General features: G+C 49.3%; 1 protein-coding gene across 4 annotated transcripts in view; it reads left to right on the top strand.

Moving 5' to 3' along the window:
* The window catches only part of USP9X (ubiquitin specific peptidase 9 X-linked), a 1493361-nt gene that overhangs the window by 889709 nt on the left and 584475 nt on the right, over positions 1-19177 (top strand). For all 4 annotated transcript variants that reach the window (XM_069204214.1, XM_069204212.1, XM_069204215.1 and 1 more), the window contains exon 24: positions 3954-4079. In XM_069204214.1, coding sequence (XP_069060315.1) covers positions 3954-4079 — 126 coding nt within the window. The remainder of the gene's footprint in view (positions 1-3953; positions 4080-19177) is intronic.

Genomic DNA, 19177 nt, shown 5'->3' with positions numbered 1-19177 from the left:
GTGGTCATTCCCCTTTCCATTGTCCAGAGCAGGGGGTCCCTGAACCAGTGTGGACTAGTTTATGGACGGAGGGCACCAAATGTGCCCTCCAAAGCAAGCCAGTGGCTTGGGGAGGCTACCCCTCCCAAGCCAGTCACACCTGTTTCCAAAGGGAGAGGGTTTTACCCCCCTCTCCCAAAAGAAATAATTTGTTCTGCCTTCCTGGGCATGATCAGGTCAAGCAGCAGGAGAGCAGAAACCTGCCTGAGGGGTTGCAGCATCTGGGCTGCCCGGAAAACCCTGTAAGACTGGTGGTAGCAATGCTGGAGGTCCTGTAAGGAGCCCCAGAGTGTATTGAATCATGCTTCCTATAAAATGCATCAGTATTGAGGTATGATTTTGACATGCTTGATACCAAACATGCCCAGGTTTGGAGTTACTATTATGTAGCCGGACATAGGAAGTGACCTTTGTCCAGTACACACATAAAATGGCATCCCCGCACTCATGAAGTCCAGTAAAAGTTTGCTTGAGTTAGTGGGGGCACCTCAGTTAGTGCATGCAGAACCCTTTACATGGGCTCCTTATGGGTGGCAGAATAACTGTTTCAGCCCATAGGGTTCCCCTGGATCAACAATGCCCTGTGTACCATATACTAGGGACTTATATGGGGACACCAGTATGCCAATTGTGGGGATAAAAAGTTACCAGCAACCAAGTTTAGAGAAGAGAGCACAGTCACTGGGGCACTGGTTAGCAGGATCCCAGTGGACACAGTCAAACACACTGACAAAAGGCCAAAAATGTGGGTAACCAAGCTAGAAAGAGGCTACTTTCCTACAGGGGGCATCTCTGAGATCCCCTCTGGGTGTATTTTTTAATAAAGCCCACACTGGCATCACTGTGCATTTATTGTGCTGATAAGTTTAATACCAAACTTAACAGATTTCAGTGTAGCCAATATGAAACTGTGGAGTTCGTAATTGACAGACTCCCAGACCATATACTCTGTATGGCTACCCTGCACTTGCAATGTCTAAGGTTTTGCTTAGACATTGTAGGGGCATAGTGCTCATGCAACTATGCCCTCACCTGTGGAGTAGTGCACCCTGTCTTAGGGCTGTAAGGCATGCTAGAGGGGTGATTTACCCATGCCACAGGCAGTAAGAGGTGGTCATGGCACCCTGAGGGGAGTGCAAATGTCGACGTAGTCATTTTCTCCCCACCAACACACACAAGCTGTGAGGCAGTGTGCTTGTGCTGAATGAGGGGTCCTCAGGGTGGCATAATACATGCTGGAGCCCTTAGAGACCTTCCCTGGCCACAGGGCCCTTGGTACCAGGGGTGCCATTTACAAGGGACTTATCTGTGTGTCAGGGCTGTGCCAGCTGTGGGAACAAAGGTACAGTTTAGGGAAAGAACACTGGTGCTGGAGCCTGGTTAGCTGGGTCCCAGCAGACTTTCAATCATAACTGGCGTCAACAAAAGACAAAACGTAGGGGGTAACCTCAAACAACGCTACCCGACAGCAAGGGTATTGCTCTGTAAAAGTTCCAGATTCCAAGCTGACTCAAGGAAATTATAAAGGTAAAGAATCTGCAGCTAGATAGTCTCTACTCGATAATACGTTACTGAAGGTAAATAACTTGTTCTTCAGGTATTCTACTGGGCTAGCCTTTGCTTATAGTTTTTCATTGTTTAGAATTGCAGAGTTAGCTTTGAAAATAGTTTCTTGGTAATCTGCTCATGGAATGGCTACACTTTCCAGCTTTCAGGTAGGCTCTTTTTTCTGTAATTCAGCCCTGCATTGGCTTGATGGACTCGACTTTAGTCATAATGATTTCATTTCTAGGAGATGGGATAAGGGGAATTTTTTCAATTGGTCCAAAAAGTTCTGATTTTCTTCAATACACAAGCGTCCTGCTGCCTCAGTTTGAAGTTCTTCCAAAATGTTAGCCTGTCAATTTTGCAATATCTACTATACAACTCCATGTTACTGAATCAGCTGTCACTTTGAGGTCAGTGTCTGATACATTCTCTATTTCTGTGTTCCTAAACTTCATCAAATAAGGATGCTCCTTTGTTTCTACCACAATGTCTTCTTTAATGTCAGAAGTGCTGTTCTTTATTCTCACTGTTTGGTAGTAGAGAATACGAATCTGATATATGGTTTAAGATCCATTTTGGAACACTATACTATCAACTAGCTTATCATGAATTTCTTCACCGTGCTGACAGTTTTATGTATAGTGACTGCAGTACAGTCAGCATATCAAGAAACTGGAGGACCTGTCCCTTATGCTGTGCATTGCTGGTCACCCAACTTTTAATAATTGTGCCTCATGCCCTTAAGAGCATGTATGGTGTTTTGGGAATATGAGTCATGTCATCAAACACCTGCAAAGACACAAAATACACTAATAGAAACCCGAAAACACAAATAAACTGTGCATCAATTCATAGAATGCCAGTGTAACACCACCTTTCAAACTGAACATGACCAGAGTAGTAAAACGCATCAATCAAAATAGTACACCATGGCAACTAACTAGGTGCTGTGCTCACAAACCCCATTTTGATTTTGTGGTCTGAGGATGCTTTGCAGGAGTCGAAGAGTATATTGATATATGAAAAACGCTAAGACTGAGATTCACAATATTGCACCCTTTTCCAGATTTTCAACTGCACTACCCAAGTCCTTGTTCTTATTTAGTTTAAGCCTAGGCAGTGGACATGCGCTGTCTCTTGAAATGCTGTAATGTACTTCTGTGTGCTTTCACCACACCCATCACTTTCATTAATTCCTTGGACTGCCTTTCAAAATTCCTTTTGTTTTTCTGGTAAATGCTTTACTTTTTGTCCAGCCCTGGAGACTGACCCTGTTACATGGGTTATTGCAGGATCGCCCATTTAGGTTAGTGTTGGCACGCTACTTTTTTTTTTTTTGCCTTGGTTTGTTTTGTTAGTTTTCTGCTTGTGTTCTGCTTTGTATCGGCAATGGTTCATTTCGGAGCACTTGGCTCGTGTATGAGAAACATGCTTAACTGAATCCACTTGCCAACCAGAATGTAGCTGTGTATGGTGTGTAAACAAACTTTAATTCCTAATATGCTTTTGACGCCCATATGGCTAAGCCGCATGCTTCATATTATTGTTCTTTTTCAATGACCTCCTCCATGGATTGAAACATAAGGTTTCTTTTTTTTTTTTTAACGCACAGGAAGAGCCAATGCCGAGACTTGAACCAGGCTTCCCAGTTCCAAAGTCAACAGATCTAAATGTCCTCCCAAATTCTCTCTCTAAGACAATTGGCATTTTTTTAGGGTTGCGTGTAGCAATTGTATAGCTCTTAAATCCCTGGCAGCACAGCACCCAGGATAATGTGCTGCATTGTTAAAAACTTATACGGTCCCAAAGGTGAGACGTATTGGCTATGCCAGCGCTTGTTGATGTCTAGTTCTCATCACTCTAGTGACAATCCTTATGGACTGGCACAGAAAAGATTATAGTTATTGCCTGGAATTAGCCACGTACTAGCCCAGTAGGACAGAGTGTTACTATGGTCCCTCGGATCTCTGTTATGGCATTTGTTTCGCATTTATCGGATATTGTAAAATGAAAATGTGCCAGAAAGCTAAGATTTCTGTAAAAACTATACTTGCTTCTCTGCTTTCTATCTTTTGTTGCTTGGCCTTGATGTGAAGTCAAATTTTGACACTCAAATAAATGCACATCACTACTGTTGATCCTGAGTGATTCCCAAAATCTTAGCTAGTGTTTTCATTTTTATTTTTCTCTAAAGGTGGTGGTGTTTTGATTGATTTATTTTCAAAATTATTTTCTTTTTGTGGTTCATATGTACTCTTAGTTTCACCAGTATAAGCGGTTATAAAAAATATTTCTTAATTCCTCAATTGAGTCTGTGTGTTTTATGGTTCATATTTCGTTTACCTAATGAGGACAGTCTATTCCAGATAAATCAAGCAACTCACGATCAAGCAGTGGTGCTACAAAATGCCCTCCAGAACATTCCAAATCCAACATCAGAGTGTATGTTAAGAAATGTTGCTATACGGTTAGCACAGCAAATATCGGATGAGGTAAGGAACATTCTGAATCATGATCCTTTTACAATTTTTTGCGAACACTGTAGCTGTATACTCTGACTTGTTCTCACTGTATTTTCAACTAATTATGTGGACAGTGCTGCTGAGTTACTTTGCGTTACATCGCATTTTAAATGCCATCCTTTTGGAGCTCTGCCTCTGCCCAGCAGCAATCTTAACATCAGTAAACCTAACATTCTACTAGCCAACTGCGTCAGCAGGATATGATCATTTGTTTGTTTTCCCTGCTACCATGACTCAAAAAGAAGGCACACTGGCATCAAGATTTAAGTCTCATTACCTCAAGGTCTATGGCCGTGGAACTGATTACTCAGTTGGTCCCATAGCAACCCAAGTTCTCAAGGCCATCGTCTACTCAAGATGCCATAGTGCAAATATTGTGCGCATCTGACTCCCTTTGGACCCCACAGAATTGCTAGGGCCTCCAATCGGGTAACCTGGCAGGGCCTCTGGGACCCGTTACTAGGCCTGTATAGACTATGATACAGACTTACTGTTTGACCCTGAGTTCGATGCTAGTGCTGATTCCACTGGCACAGGCTGATAATCTGGAGTTGATGTCTATTTTGGACTCTCGAACTGCCGACACCCAGAGTTCAATCGGTATTGATATACAGACTTGAAAAGTGCTACTACTGATTCTACAATCGCAGGTGGTTGATCCGGTGCTGATGCCCATTTCAGACCCCGAACAGCCAGAGTTCAACCAATGTTGAGCTGCAGAATGGCAAAAGTGCAACCAGTTCTAATGTAGCGTGACTCTAACCTGGTACCTCTTTTACGTCATAGTTATCAGCAGAGGCTTCATGTTCTTTTGGCTTCTAACTCTGATCCTTTGCCAGAGCAGGGTGCGCCTCAGGATACTGATGTGATGGTGAGGGGATGGCTTACCCCTACCCTACTTAGCCTTATGATGTCATATTCCTTGATTCCTTTATTAACAGACAGACTTGGATGAGATCAGCCAGATTTTCTGGCGATGTACACGCATTGTTAATGCATGTGACCTTGATAGGTTGCGCCTCTTTGGAGAGAAAGACTCCATTCTGAATTTCTTTAAGGATAGCGGGGTATGAAGCTAGCTCTGTATATACTATATCCAGATGAGATATAGTGTGCACAGAGTCCAGGGGATCCCCGGAGGCTTAACAGAGGCTAAAGTAGACAGTGCTAATGCTGTGTTTTGTGGTAGTGTGGTCGAGAGATTAGGCTTATCAGTGAGTAGAGCAAAGGAGTTGTACACACACAGGCAATGACAGAAGCACACACTCAATGACTAACTCCAGGCTAATGGTTTTTATAAAGATAAAATATTGTACATTTGTAGGTAAGTAGCACGCGTATGTATCAACACCACTTTGTTTCAATTTGGTATGTTAAACAGTTCTCAAATAAATAGCAATATTCTGTTTGAAAAGATGACAGTGCAATTTTCAAACACAGTTCTGGGGGGAAGAAAAGTTAGCACATTTTCAAGGTAAGTACAAGACTTACAGTTCCAGTCTCTCGGGGTAAGGATGTCCACAGGTTGGGGTTCAATTGAATCCCAAACACCCACCACCACCAGCACGGGTCCGGCTGGGTGCCGAGATCTAAGTTGAGGCAAGGTTTAGAATGGGCTCCTGTGGAGATCGGAGGCACTCGGAATTGTATCTGCCAGCAGGTAAGTACCTGCGTCTTCGGAGGGCAGACCTCGGGGGGGCGGGGTCAGCACCAAACACACACCCTCAGAGGCACAGGGGCGGCTGGGTTCAGGGTGCAAACTCAGCTTTGGGTTTCCAGTACTTTTGAATAGGAGGACCCCGGGGGTCAGAAACATGCTACAGGCTGGGTCCAAGAGGTCGGTTCAGGGAAACCACAGGCTTGACAAAGAGGAGGGCCGCCTGCTGCACAATGCTGCACTGGATGTCTGGCTCCCCAAGGATAGGGGGCTGGGGATGCAGGGTACCTTTTGGGCATCCTCGTCAGGATCTTTCATGAGCGGGGGGGTCCATTGGATTTAGTCTGCAGGCTTTGTTTTGTTAGTCAGGAGGGATCAATCCAGGATGGACACTAGGTCGGAATCGCCTAGGGACCTGCTCTAGCCCGTTGGTCCACCTGGATATGGGCTGTGGGCATGGGGTGCAGAGTAGAGGACTCAAGAATCTGGGACAGTTCCGGAGTCATTTGGTGCAGTTTCTTTGTGGACAGGGCTTCTGTCCTTGGGAGTTCTTGGTCCTCTGGGGTGCAGGTAGTCCTCTTGGGGCTTTTAAGAAGTCACTGGTCCTGCAAGATGCGTCGACTTTTTGTAGCAGGGGCTTCAAAAGCTGCCCACAATCCAATAGGGCTAGGGCCAAATCAGTTGGTGGCTTCAGTTTTCTCTGCTGGAGGTCAGCTTAGCAGTCCTTCTTCTTCCTTCTTGTTGTATTCTTCAGGTCACCAGGAATCTGATGAGCTGGGTTCAGGGAAGCCCTTAAATCCTGAATTTAGGGGTTTTACATTGGGAGTGGTACATAGACCTGCCTCAGCGCAGTGACATCAGTTCTTTTATTTCGGCGCCACGGGCTGATCCGGAGAGAACTAGCCTAGTCATTTTTTGACTGCTTCAACCTTTCTTTCGGATTTTTGGTGAAGTTGTGGTGCGTAGAGATGCCCCCAAAGACCGGCTTCAAACCTTGCGAGGACTGTCACTGCATGATGTCAGTGATGGATCAGCATCGGGTCGGTTTGTGGTTCCTGGAGCGGGACCACGACCCGAAGTCGTACTCCGAGTGCCGGGCCATGCACCCAAAGGCCTTGAGGCAGTGGTCCCTCAAGCTTATGGTGGCCCAGTGCCCGACTCCGCATCGGTCCTGGTCTCGCTCGAGAGTAAGGTCTGGAGACGGTTCACAGAGCCACCACCACTCGCCGTCCTCTAAGTCCTCGAGTCAAGGTAAGAAGAATAAGTCGAAGAAATCTCGTCATCCTTCGACTTCGCCCCATCGCTCAGCAGATGCAACGAAGGAGGAGCGTTGACGCTCTAGGCCTCCGTCCTCGGACCTTCCTTCTGGGTCTGTTCCACCCTTCCCTGAGTTTCCGGGAGCTGGAGCGACCCCTGCCCAGTTAAAGGAATTCTGTGAGGCCATGCACCTCATTTTTGGCCAGTCCGAGCCCGCTACGGTGCCTTCGGGCCCAAAGTGTTCGGTTTTTAAGGCCCTCGGTTTCCGCACCAGTGGCTCTGGCTCCGACCATCAAAGTTCCCTCCTGACCCACTCCCTGATCCATACTGATGCCTGTCCTACCATTAAGACCTTTCCTGGCACCAGCTCGACTGTCAATGCCCCTGACATACGATAATGCCCTCTATCAACGTCAACAAAATCCTGATCCCTCACTGCTTGGTCGGACTGGCGTCACCGACACCGCCTTCTTCGATGGGGCCTATTCACCCCAGGTTAGATTCTGACCCTTTATCTTATTTGTTTGAATACGGGAAAGGATTGGAGGGGTCCCTGGATCCTTCTGAATACCAGTATGATCCTAGCATGGACTGGGCACAGGAGTTGGGCGAGGCCTGTGGTCTGGATACCTCTCCAGACACTGGCATGCTGTAGGAATCTGACTCTGCATATTGTAGGAAATGGCTACTTGGCATGGTTACCCCCTGACTTTTTGCCTTTGGTTGATGCCAGTTATGATTGAAAGTGTGCTGGGACCCTGCTAACCAGCCCCCAACACCAGTGTTCTTTCCCTAAACTATACCTTTGTTCCCACAATTAGCACAGCCCTGGCACACATACAAGTCCCCTGTAAATGGCACCCCTGGTACCAAGGGCCCTGTTGCCAGGAAAGGTTTCTAAGGGCTGCAGCATGTATTATGCCACCCTGGAGACCCCTCACTCAGCACATGCACACTGCCTCACAGCTTGTATGTGCTGGTGGGGAGAAAAAGACTAAGTCGACATGGCACTCCCCTCAGAGTGCCATGCCAACCTCACACTGCCTGTGGCATAGGTAAGACACCCCTCTAGCAGGCCTTACAGCCATAAGGCAGGGTGCACTATACCACAGGTGAGGGCATATGTGCATGAGCCCTATGCCCCTACAGTGTCTAAGCAAAACCTTAGGCATTGTAAGTGCAGGGTAGCCATAAAGAGTATATGGTCTGGGGGTTTGTCAAACACGAACTCCACAGTTCCATAATGGCTACACTGAAATCTGGGAAGTTTGGTATCAAACTAATCAGCACAATAAATGCACACTGATGCCAGTGTGGGATTTATTGTAAAATACACCCAGAGGGAATCTTAGAGATGCCCCCTGAATACCAGTCCGGCTTTTAGTGCTATGCTGACCAGTTTCAGCCAGCCTGCCACAACCAGACAAGTTTCTGGCCACATGGGGTGAGTGCCTTTGTCAATCTGTGGCCAGGAACAAAGCCTGTACTGGGTGGAGGTGCTTCTTACCTCCCCCTACAGGAACTGTAACACCTGGCGGTGAGCCTCAAAGGCTCATGCCTTTTGTTACAGCACCCCAGGGCATCCCAGCTAGTGGAGATGCCCACCCCTCGAGCCACTGCCCCCACGTTTGGCAGCAAGGCTGTAGGAGATAATGAGGAAAACAAGAAGGAGCCACCCACCAGTCAGGACAGCCCCTAAGGTGCCTTGAGCTGAGGTGACTCCTGCCTTTAGAAATCCTCCATCTTGAGATTGGAGGATTCCCCCAGTACGAATAGGGATGTTCTGATGGATGCAACTACCTGTGGATTCCTCACCTCATGAATACTCCCATGGCGCCAGCATTCTACGGAAATCTTCTTACTAGTCTCTGCACGTCGACGAGGACGTCACTGTCTCGCACGCGACGCCGTCTGACGTCATACAGGCAATAAGAGGTCCTCGACGACGTGCGGACGTCAGTTCCCTTTTTTCCGTGCATTCGAAACGGTTATCTTCGAGGGAGCAACTGTTACTCTTGCGGTTACAGTGTATATCTTGCTGCGTACTCTTTCTCTGTGGAAATAATGTCGCAGAGAAAGTCTGGATTTAAGCCTTGTCGTGAGTGTGGAGGCAAGATGTCGGTGACGGATCCTCATTCCGATTGCCTTTGGTGTTTGAGCTCCGACCACGACGTCTCGACTTGTGATTCGTGTCAGCACATGAATCCGAAGGCCATTAAAGAACGCGAGGCGAAGCTGTTTATGGCCAAGTCAAAGGAGAAGCATCACAAGAAAAAGTCTTCTCCAAGACATCGGCGTCATCGAGACTCCCGGCGCCGTAGAGAATCTCGGCGTCATTCAAGGGAGGCTCGTTCCAGGTCTCCGGATCGGCGCCGGAGGACATGGGAGGTCAGCCCCACGGTGACGCCGCATCCTTCGACGCCGTTGCTCTCTCCGACGTCTCCAACTTCGCCTGGACAGGCGTCGGTGATTGAGGTATTGGAGCCTCAGGTGTTTTCTCCGGCGCAGACGCCGAGGCCGGCGTCGGGGTCGCCTCCGAGTCAGGCACCCCAGTATCCGGCTTTTCCCACCTCTGAAGCCGATAGTTCCGCATTCTTGAATGCGATGTATGCCATCTTCCAACAGATGGCTCCAGGGGGTGCTCCGGCTGGGCCTTTGGCCTTTTCTTTGGGTGATCCTGCGCCTCTTCGGCCGGCACCCTTTATGCCCTTTCTCCCGTTTGGGAACGTGGGCTCGGCGCCAGTGTCGGCGCCGGTGGCCGCTCCGATGGCTTCGGAGGGATTGGCCCCAGGGATTTCCATCCCGTCGACGTCGAGATTTCGGCCTGTGACTCCGGTGGGTCCATCCGTTTCATCTGCTCTTCAGTCGGCGCCGAAGTTACCTGTGGCGCCGGATGCGGCGTCGGTGGCTTCGGAAGATCGGCGCCGATCTCCGACTTCGGCGGAGGTGTTGTCGACTCCGCGGATTGAGCAACGACTGCATTCAAGGAGGCGTGCTCTCCGGGTACTAGAGGAGCAGGAGTACCAACGAGCCCTAGAGGAAGGAGAGCTAGAGGACTCGGGTGATGGGCTGCGTGGACTGGAGTCGGCCAGTGGGCTGGACACTTCCCCTGAGTGGGACCTTTCGTCCCCGGGGGAATATACCGAGGAAGCTGCTTCCTTTCATACAGTGGTACGGAAGGCAGCTAGTTTTTTGGACCTGCCTTTGCCGGTGGTGGAGGCGAAACAAAACCTTTTGACAGAGGTGTTGCATCCGGCCTCAGCCGCGGCGGAGCCTCTATTACCTTTTAATGACGCTCTGCTGGATCCGGTTTTAGAGGTGTGGAAGAAGCCGGCATCTTCCCCAGCAGTTCACAGAGCCGTGGCCAGGAGGTATCGGACGGCTCCAACTGATCCTGGTTTCCTATCTAGGCACCCTACGCCGGAGAGCTTGGTTGTGCAGGCCTCCTGTTCGTCCAAATCAGCGCCTGGTTCTTTCCCGACGGTGCCTGGGGACAGAGACTCAAAAAAGCTAGAGGCGCAGTCGAAGAAGATTTTTTCGTCCTGCAGTCTGGCGTTAAAAGCCACTAATGCGACCTGTATCCTGGGGAGGTATATTCATGCTCTGATGGATGACATCTCCTCTTCGTTTACAGAGCTTCCCCAGGGTCTTTTGGATCTTGTCTCTGATGCCCAGGCTGCTGCGACCCAAATTATCCAGACGGGACTGGATACCACCGACTCGGTAGCCAGAGCAATGGGCACAACTGTGGTGGAAAGGAGACAGGCCTGGCTACGTAACTCGGGCTTTTCGGCAGATGTACAGTCCACATTGTTGGATCTCCCGTTTGATGGGGACAAACTGTTTGGGGCTAAGGCTGATTCGGCCTTGGAACGTTTTAAGGAGAGCAGGGCCACGGCTAAGTCGTTGGGACTTCAAGCTCCTTCTTCCACGGCCTCTTCCAGATTCTTCAGGAGGTTTCGTGGATTTGGGCGTGGCTCTTCCTCCTCTTCCTTTCGGGGAAGATATCAGCAACCTGCCTCTTCCCACCCCTATAGATCTTTTAGGGGGAGGGGTAGGGTCCGCACCAGGGGAGCCTCTCAGCAGCACTCTGCCTCTTCCTCATCCTCTGGCGGGGTGCAGCAGGGGAAGCAGCCTTAGGCTTCCACCATTTCCCACTCACTCCTCTCCTGTAGGGGGAAGATTACAGCATTTTCTCACCAAATGGGAGACTGTTACGTCGGACACTTGGGTTCTCAGTGTCGTGGGAAAAGGCTACACCCTTCCCTTTCGGGAGTTTCCGCCCCTCATCCCGCCCCGCCCTTCGTATTGTTCACAAGAACACCTCCTGTTGCTAGAACAGGAGGTGGAAGTCCTCCTTTTAAAGGGCGCGGTGGAGTTGGTCCCGGAGCAGGAAAGGGGTCAAGGAGTTTACTCAAGGTATTTCCTGATTCCCAAGAAGGATGGTCGTTTGAGACCAATTCTGGACCTGAGGATCTTGAATTGGTTCCTCAAGCAGGAAAAGTTCAAGATGCTGACCCTAGCACAGGTGCTTTTGGCGTTGAACATGGAAGACTGGATGGTGTCTGTCGACTTGCAGGATGCTTACTTTCATATCCCGATACTCAAGTCACACAGGAAGTATCTCCGGTTTGTGGTGGGATCGCAACACTACCAGTTTGCGGTCCTTCCGTTTGGTCTTACTTCAGCACCTCGAGTCTTCACGAAGGTGATGTCGGTGGTTGCGGCAGAGCTCAGAAGGAAGGGGATAGCAGTATTCCCTTACTTGGACGATTGGTTGATCAAAGCCAAGTCCCCGGAGCTTGTGTTGCGTCATCTGCAGTCAACAACCCAGTTGTTGTTCGACCTGGGCTTTTCGGTGAACGAGCCCAAATCTCACCTGGAGCCCTCTCAGCGCCTCCTGTTCATAGGGGCAGTACTGGATACGACATTGGGTCGGGCCTTTCCTCCGCCTCAGCGGATTCAAGATATTCAGGATTTGGTTCCAATGTTTCGAAACGGAGCGGTAGTTCCAGTCCTCAAGGTCCTTCGTCTGCTCGGTCTTTTTGCCTCCTGCATTCTGTTGGTCACGCATGCTCGCTGGCACATGAGGGCTCTTCAGTGGTGCCTCCGAAGGCAGTGGTCTCAACACAGAGGGGATCTAGAGGGTACTGTCAAGATCTCCAGAGATGCTGCTGTGGATTTGAAGTGGTGGATTGCAAGCAACAATCTTTCACAAGGAAAACCGTTCCAGCAGTCGCCACCAGTGGCCACAGTCATAACGGATGCTTCCACTCTAGGGTGGGGAGCTCATCTGGGGGATCTGGAGATCAAAGGTCTTTGGTCTCCAGAGGAACAGATTTTTCACATCAATCTGTTAGAGTTACGGGCTGTACGTCTGGCTCTCAAGGCCTTCCTCCCTTCCCTTCGTGGTCAGTCGGTACAGGTCCTAACGGACAATACTACCACGATGTGGTACATAAACAAGCAGGGAGGAGTGGGGTCGTACCTTCTCTGCAGAGAAGCTCTTCGACTATGGTCCTGGGCAAAGGACCATCGGATTTGCTTGATAGCAAACCATCTGGCCGGAGTCTTGAACGTGCGTGCGGACAGTCTCAGTCGCCACTTCTCGGCAGACCACGAGTGGCGTCTCCATCCAGATCAAGTCCGTTTAATCTTCCAGAAGTGGGGGTTTCCTCGGGTAGATCTGTTCGCCACTCGAGAGAACGCGCATTGTCCGTTGTTCTGCAGCCTTCAGTATCCGATGCAGGAAGCATTGGGGGACGCGTTTCAAATGACCTGGTGCGGCCAGTTGCTTTACGCGTTTCCTCCCATACCCTTGATTCCTCGAGTATTGAGGAAGATTCGCCAAGACCGGGCTCTAGTAATCGTAATAGCTCCGGATTGGCCAAGGAGGGTGTGGTACTCCGACCTTCTCCAACTCTCAACGTGCCCGCCGCTCCGTCTCCCTTTCAGGGCAGACCTCCTCTCGCAGTCGCAGGGGCAGGTTCTACACCCCAACCTCCAGAGTCTGCACCTACATGCCTGGAGATTGAACGGGGCAACCTGAGTTCCTTCTCTCTCCCGCCTGAGGTAGTGGATGTTATATTAGCGGCCAGGCGACACTCCACTAAATCTATCTACGCTAATAGGTGGTCTAAATTTGTTGCGTGGTGTGGAGAGAGGCAGATTGATCCTTTACAAGCTCATCTATCGGACGTTTTGTCTTTTGCTCTATCTCTGGCGCAGAAAGGTTGTGCAGTGGCTACCATTAAAGGTTATTTATCGGCCTTGTCAGCCTTCATATGTCTTCCAGACCAACCATCTTTATTTAAATCCCCTATTGTTATCAGATTCTTGAAAGGTCTTCTAAATCAATATCCTCCAAAGCCATTCGTTATGCCGCAATGGGATTTGTCCTTAGTCCTGACTTTCCTTATGGGGTCCCCTTTTGAACCTATGCATTCTTGCCCCTTAAGGTATTTGTTTTTAAAAACAGTCTTCCTGATAGCTATAACATCAGCAAGGAGAGTGAGTGAGTTGCAGGCCTTATCAGTAAAACCCCCTTATACAACTTTTTATGGGGATAAGGTGGTGTTGAGGACCAAGGCTGCTTTCCTCCCGAAGGTTGTTTCACCCTTCCATTTGGCTCAGGCAATTACTTTGTCCACGTTCTATCCTCCGCCTCATCCTTCCAAAGAGGAAGAAAGACTGCACCGTCTGGATCCAAAGAGAGCGTTGAGCTTCTTTATCAATAGAACAAAGGATTTCAGGCTGGAGGATCAGCTGTTTATTGGATACGTGGGCAAGAGGAGAGGAAAGGCAGTCCACAAGAGAACACTATCCAGGTGGGTTGTTCTTTGCATTAAAATATGTTACTCTTTGGCAAAGAAGGATCCTCCTGAGGGCATTAGAGCTCATTCCACCAGAGCTAAGTCGGCCACTTCGGCCTTAGCCAGAGGTGTTCCTGTGGTCGACATCTGCAAGGCCGCAACTTGGTCGTCCCTTCACACTTTTGCAAAACATTACTGTTTAGATTCTGAGGTTAGAAGGGACGGCCATTTTGCACGGTCAGTGCTGCAGGATTTCTTGGTTTGACCATTTAGGCACCCACCGCCGGGCGTGGTACTGCTTTGGGACTCTATTCATGAGGTGAGGAATCCACAGGTAGTTGTATCCATCAGAAGAACGAGTTACTTACCTTCGGTAACGACTTTTCTGGTGGATACATTAGCTACCTGTGGATTCCTCACGGTCCCACCCGCCTCCCCGTTGCCTTTATGGTCTTGCCAAGTAATCCTTGAGTGCGCTCCTCTTGATCTTTGAGGGTGCAATAGATGTATATATATAATATATTTATATATATATATGGGTATATGTGTATATATCTTTATGTATATACTTGGTGTGTGTATATATTTTTAAAAGAAAGAGTTTTATATATATATATATATATATATATGTACATAAAAAAGATTTACAGTTATTCATACAATGTGGTGTATTTTTACAATATAATGGATGTTGCTTTGTTCTTTCATTGCATTGCCTGGTTGTTCTCATGCACGTAAAAAATGATTGGTACTGACGTCCGCACGTCGTCGAGGACCTCTTATTGCCTGTATGACGTCAGACGGCGTCGCGTGCGAGACAGTGACGTCCTCGTCGACGTGCAGAGACTAGTAAGAAGATTTCCGTAGAATGCTGGCGCCATGGGAGTATTCATGAGGTGAGGAATCCACAGGTAGCTAATGTATCCACCAGAAAAGTCGTTACCGAAGGTAAGTAACTCGTTCTTCTCTTCCAGGGGATCCTCATCAATAGTCATAAACATTGAATATTCCCGCCCTTGTGCGGGGACCCCGGAGCATATATAAAATATATACACATTATACATGTGTAACCACCCGTCATGCAGGCTATCATGTTAAAAACAGGCTAAAATGCTTTATTTCTATGAAGTTTTTTTTTTTTTTTTAATTAAATACTACAATAGAGCCTAAATAAGTACCCAAGCTCCTAAAACTATGCTTGGGGAAGTAATCAGTAGCAAACTCTAGTGAAAAAATAGAGAAAACTGCATTGAAAAACAATGAAGCATTCTTAGCCAATAGGCTGCATGTAGGTTAACACAGGAGAACCATAAAAACTTTGGCACTGTGCCTTTAAGACCCTGAGCACCTCCAGTATCCCACCATGCCTCAGGGGTGAAGGAAAGGTGACATTTGGTTCACAGTTAGGTCAGTTCTTTTTTCCGGCTTCTTCTGAGAGGATCCTGGAGCATTGAGCTCTCAGTTTTTCTGAGTTTTCCTCAGAAAAATTCTTTAAAAAAGCGTTTTTTCACAGTACTGTAAGAACATGTCTAGGAGGACTCTGAAAGACAGAGAGAAGATCCGACTTCATGGGCTTCAGGAGAGGAAAAGAACATTTTTCACTCGACAAGTAACATCTTTGTCTGAGCTAGGAAGGTTTTTTCTGACAGAAAAATGCCTTCTCTTTTTGTCAAATCCATTCTCAGGAGAGAATGGCCCGGTCGACGTCGACAGGTAGGAAAATACCTGTTTGTTCACCGTCGACGTCGTCGCTACCACCGTCCCACCGGCATAGATCGCCGTCGACGGCGACGCACCCGACGTCAAAGGGAACTGCGTTGAGGGAACATCAGAGCAGGGGCAGGTCTCCGTCGACGGCAGCCCGCCGATCGACGTCGAGCCATCGCCGGCATGCCCGGTCGCCGCCAAAGGCTGTGCGCCCCCTGACGTCAGGACACACGGCGTCGAGATCTCCATGACGGCACGAGAAACATCCGCCGTCAACCTCCCATCGCTCCACGTCGAGGCACACGACGGCGAGCAGGTCGAGGTCCAAGGAACGCCGTTCGACGTCAAGGCAATCAACGTCGAGGCAATCAACGTCGAGGCAGGACCGACCGACTGGGCGTCCTTCGACGTCGAAACAGCCATCGACGTCGACGCAGGTTTTACCTGTCCAACAGGGAGCAGAACATCGCCCCTCGCCAGACAAGGCTCCGTCTCCAGTGGTCTCCATACCGAGCGACTCTTCTCGGTCAAGAGCATCTCCTGGGCATGTCTCGCCCATCAACCTATCTCCGAGATGGCTGGAGAGCCTCAACAGACCAGCGGCCTCCCCAGATTCGCAATATTCGCGAATGTATTCACCCACTGCCTCCCCGCCAAGAACGCCATCGCCGACAGCCGGGGCAGAACAGGCTCGTTCAGCTCCTCGACAGCCGACCGCGAGGTCTAGGCGCTCGGCTACAGCGTCCCGCAGCAGATCTCGCTCTCAACGGAGATCCAGGTCGCGCTCAAGAAGATCACCCTCTTGGTCTTCATCAGGTTCTTCTGTCGGGCGTTACTCACCTACTCTTACAGATTCACCACCTGCTAGAGTCTCACCAGTGGATGACATAACCACTTTCAACGAGGTGTTGCTAAGAGGAGCGCAGAAACTCAATATAGAGGTTCCAGAACCGTCTACCTCCTCATAAATCATCTTTGAGACGCTACAACAGAGATCAGCGTCGAAAAAGTTGCTGCCTCTAGTGCCTGGTTTGTTGCAGCCGACCATGGACACTTTTCTGGCCCTAGCCTCGCTTAAGTCTTCCCCGGCTCGGATTCTTAAAAAGTACAAGGCTCCAGAGCAAGACCCTTTATTCCTTAGGAAGGATCCGCCACCAGACTCAGTGATCATAGCTGCCGCCCGAAAGACCCACTCGGTGGCATCTTCATCCACGGTACCCCCGGATAAAGAGAGCAGGCATTTAGACTCTCTGGGAAGAAAGATGTGCGGGACAGCGGCTTCAGCAATGAAGGTCTCTAGTGCGTCTGCGCTCCTGGGCAGGTACGATCGTTCTCTGTGGGATTCCCTCAGTAGATTTACAGAAAAACTGCCCAGAGAAGACAGGCAAGATTTCCAAGAGATTCTACAGGAAGGATGCCTGGTATCTAACCAAGTTATCAGCGCGGCAGCGGATGGGGCGGATTTGGCGGCTCATGGGTACGCACATGGTATCTGTGCGAGGAGATCTTCCTGGCTGAGGCTCACTGGCTTGAAACAGGAGGCACAACAACGTATCCTGAATCTCCCATTTGCCGGGAATTCTCTATTCGGTGCCCATGCAGACGAAGAGATGGCCCGCATGAAGACCGAGGTGGATAACATGAAGGCGGTAGGCCTCGAAAGAAGGAAAGATTTCAGGCGGAGGTACAGACCGTACGATAGACGCCCTTTCCAACAGAGGGTTCAAACCCCTCATTGGTCGCAAAGGTCTCAGCAACGACAGGGACGCCCTCTGTTTCAGCGAAGAAACACAAGGGAGCGAGGGTCAAGCAGACCTCAACAGTCCACTCCAAAAGCACCCACTAAGCAATGAAGTCTCTCTTCCCTGGACACTGTGCACCACTCCGGTGGGGGGGAAGTATTATTGCTCATCTTCACGAGTGGCACTCTATCACAAGAGACAAATGGGTGCTCAATATTGTCGAACATGGCTATTCTCTCCTTTTCAAGCAGCCTCCACCACACTTGCCACCAACCAAACACAATCCGGCTCATCTCACCTTGCTACGCAAGGAGGCTCTCGCCCTCCTAAGAAAGAATGCCATAGAAAGGGTTCCACCTGCCCACAGAGGAAAGGGGGTCTACTCCCGTTACTTTCTAGTAGCAAAGAAGGGTCAAGAGGGCGTTTTCAGGCCAATCCTGGATCTAAGACTGCTGAACAAATACATAAGAAAGCAGAAGTTCAGAATGCTAGCGCTTCACCAAATTTTCCCTCAACTGCATCAGGGAGACTGGATGTGCTCCATCGACCTGCAGGATGCGTATTTCCACATCCCAATAGCTCCAAAGCATCGAAAATTCCTGCGCTTTCGAGTAGCGTTACAGCATTACCAGTTCAGGGTTTTACCCTTTGGCCTGAAATCTGCTCCAAGAGTTTTCTCGAAATGTATGGCAGTGGTGGCGGCGCATCTACGAAGACAAAGGATATACATATATCCATACCTAGACGACTGGCTACTAAAGGCTTCTTCTCCGGAGCAGGCGAGAAGTCATCGGGACATTGTACTAGGAGTTTGCGAAGCTCTAGGTCTTCAGGTCAATTACCAGAAGTCAACCTTGACTCCAACGCAGAGTCTTCACTACCTAGGAGCTATCATAAACACAGAACTACAAAAAGTGTATCCTTCGGAGGAACGACTGTCCTCAATAAACAAGAAGTGCCAGGACCTGTTGAGAGCCAGCGCACCTACGGCACGTCAGGTGACATCACTACTGGGCTCCATGGCATCGTGCATCTTTATTGTCCCAAATGCCAGACTCCACATGAGACCCCTCCAAGAGGCATTGGAGGCCAATTGGAGCCAAAGAACAGGTCGCTGGGAAGACACAATGCGGCTACCGGAGGTAGCACTTCAGTCATTGAGATGGTGGATGCACAGACCTCACTTGTCAGTGGGCGCTCCGTTTCACCAGGTACTTCCATCCGACACTCTGGTAACGGATGCGTCTCTTCAGGGATGGGGGCTCATCTGGGTCCTTTTCAAGCGCAGGGTCTGTGGTCAGACAAGGAGAAGCAGTACCACATCAATCTGCTAGAACTCAGAGCGGTCCATCTGGCTCTCAAGTCTTTCACACCGCTAATTCAGGGGAAAACTCTATTGATACAGACGGACAATACAACCACGATGTATTACTTGAACAAACAAGGGGGAACGAGATCCCTACCCCTTTCACGAGAGTCCCAAGCGATATGGCATTGGCTCCTGGCCAGAGGAATGTCAATCACAGCAGTTCACCTGCCAGGTCAGCAGAACGTAGAAGCAGACTTTCTAAGCAGACACCTGGAGGACGTTCACGATTGGGTCCTGCACGACGAAGTCGCAGAATACATCTTCGCGCAATGGGGTCGGCCTCAACTGGACCTCTTCGCAGACGATGTAAACAGGAAATGCCCAGACTTCGCATCCAGGTTCTACCGTCCGGGATCTCGAGGGAATGCCCTGTTGATCGACTGGTCAGGGACATTTCTTTACGCTTTTCCGCCGATTCCCCTCATTCCGGCAGTGATCAGCAAACTTTACGGATCCAGGACCAGAATGATTCTTATAGCGCCACAATGGCCTCGACAATTCTGGTACACGGATCTCCTCAACCT

Source organism: Pleurodeles waltl, chromosome 8 (assembly GCF_031143425.1).
Source record: "Pleurodeles waltl isolate 20211129_DDA chromosome 8, aPleWal1.hap1.20221129, whole genome shotgun sequence".
Classification (NCBI taxonomy): domain Eukaryota; kingdom Metazoa; phylum Chordata; class Amphibia; order Caudata; family Salamandridae; genus Pleurodeles; species Pleurodeles waltl.
The sequence above is the reverse complement of the archived record's forward strand: the minus strand, read 5'-3'. Positions and strand labels throughout refer to the sequence as shown.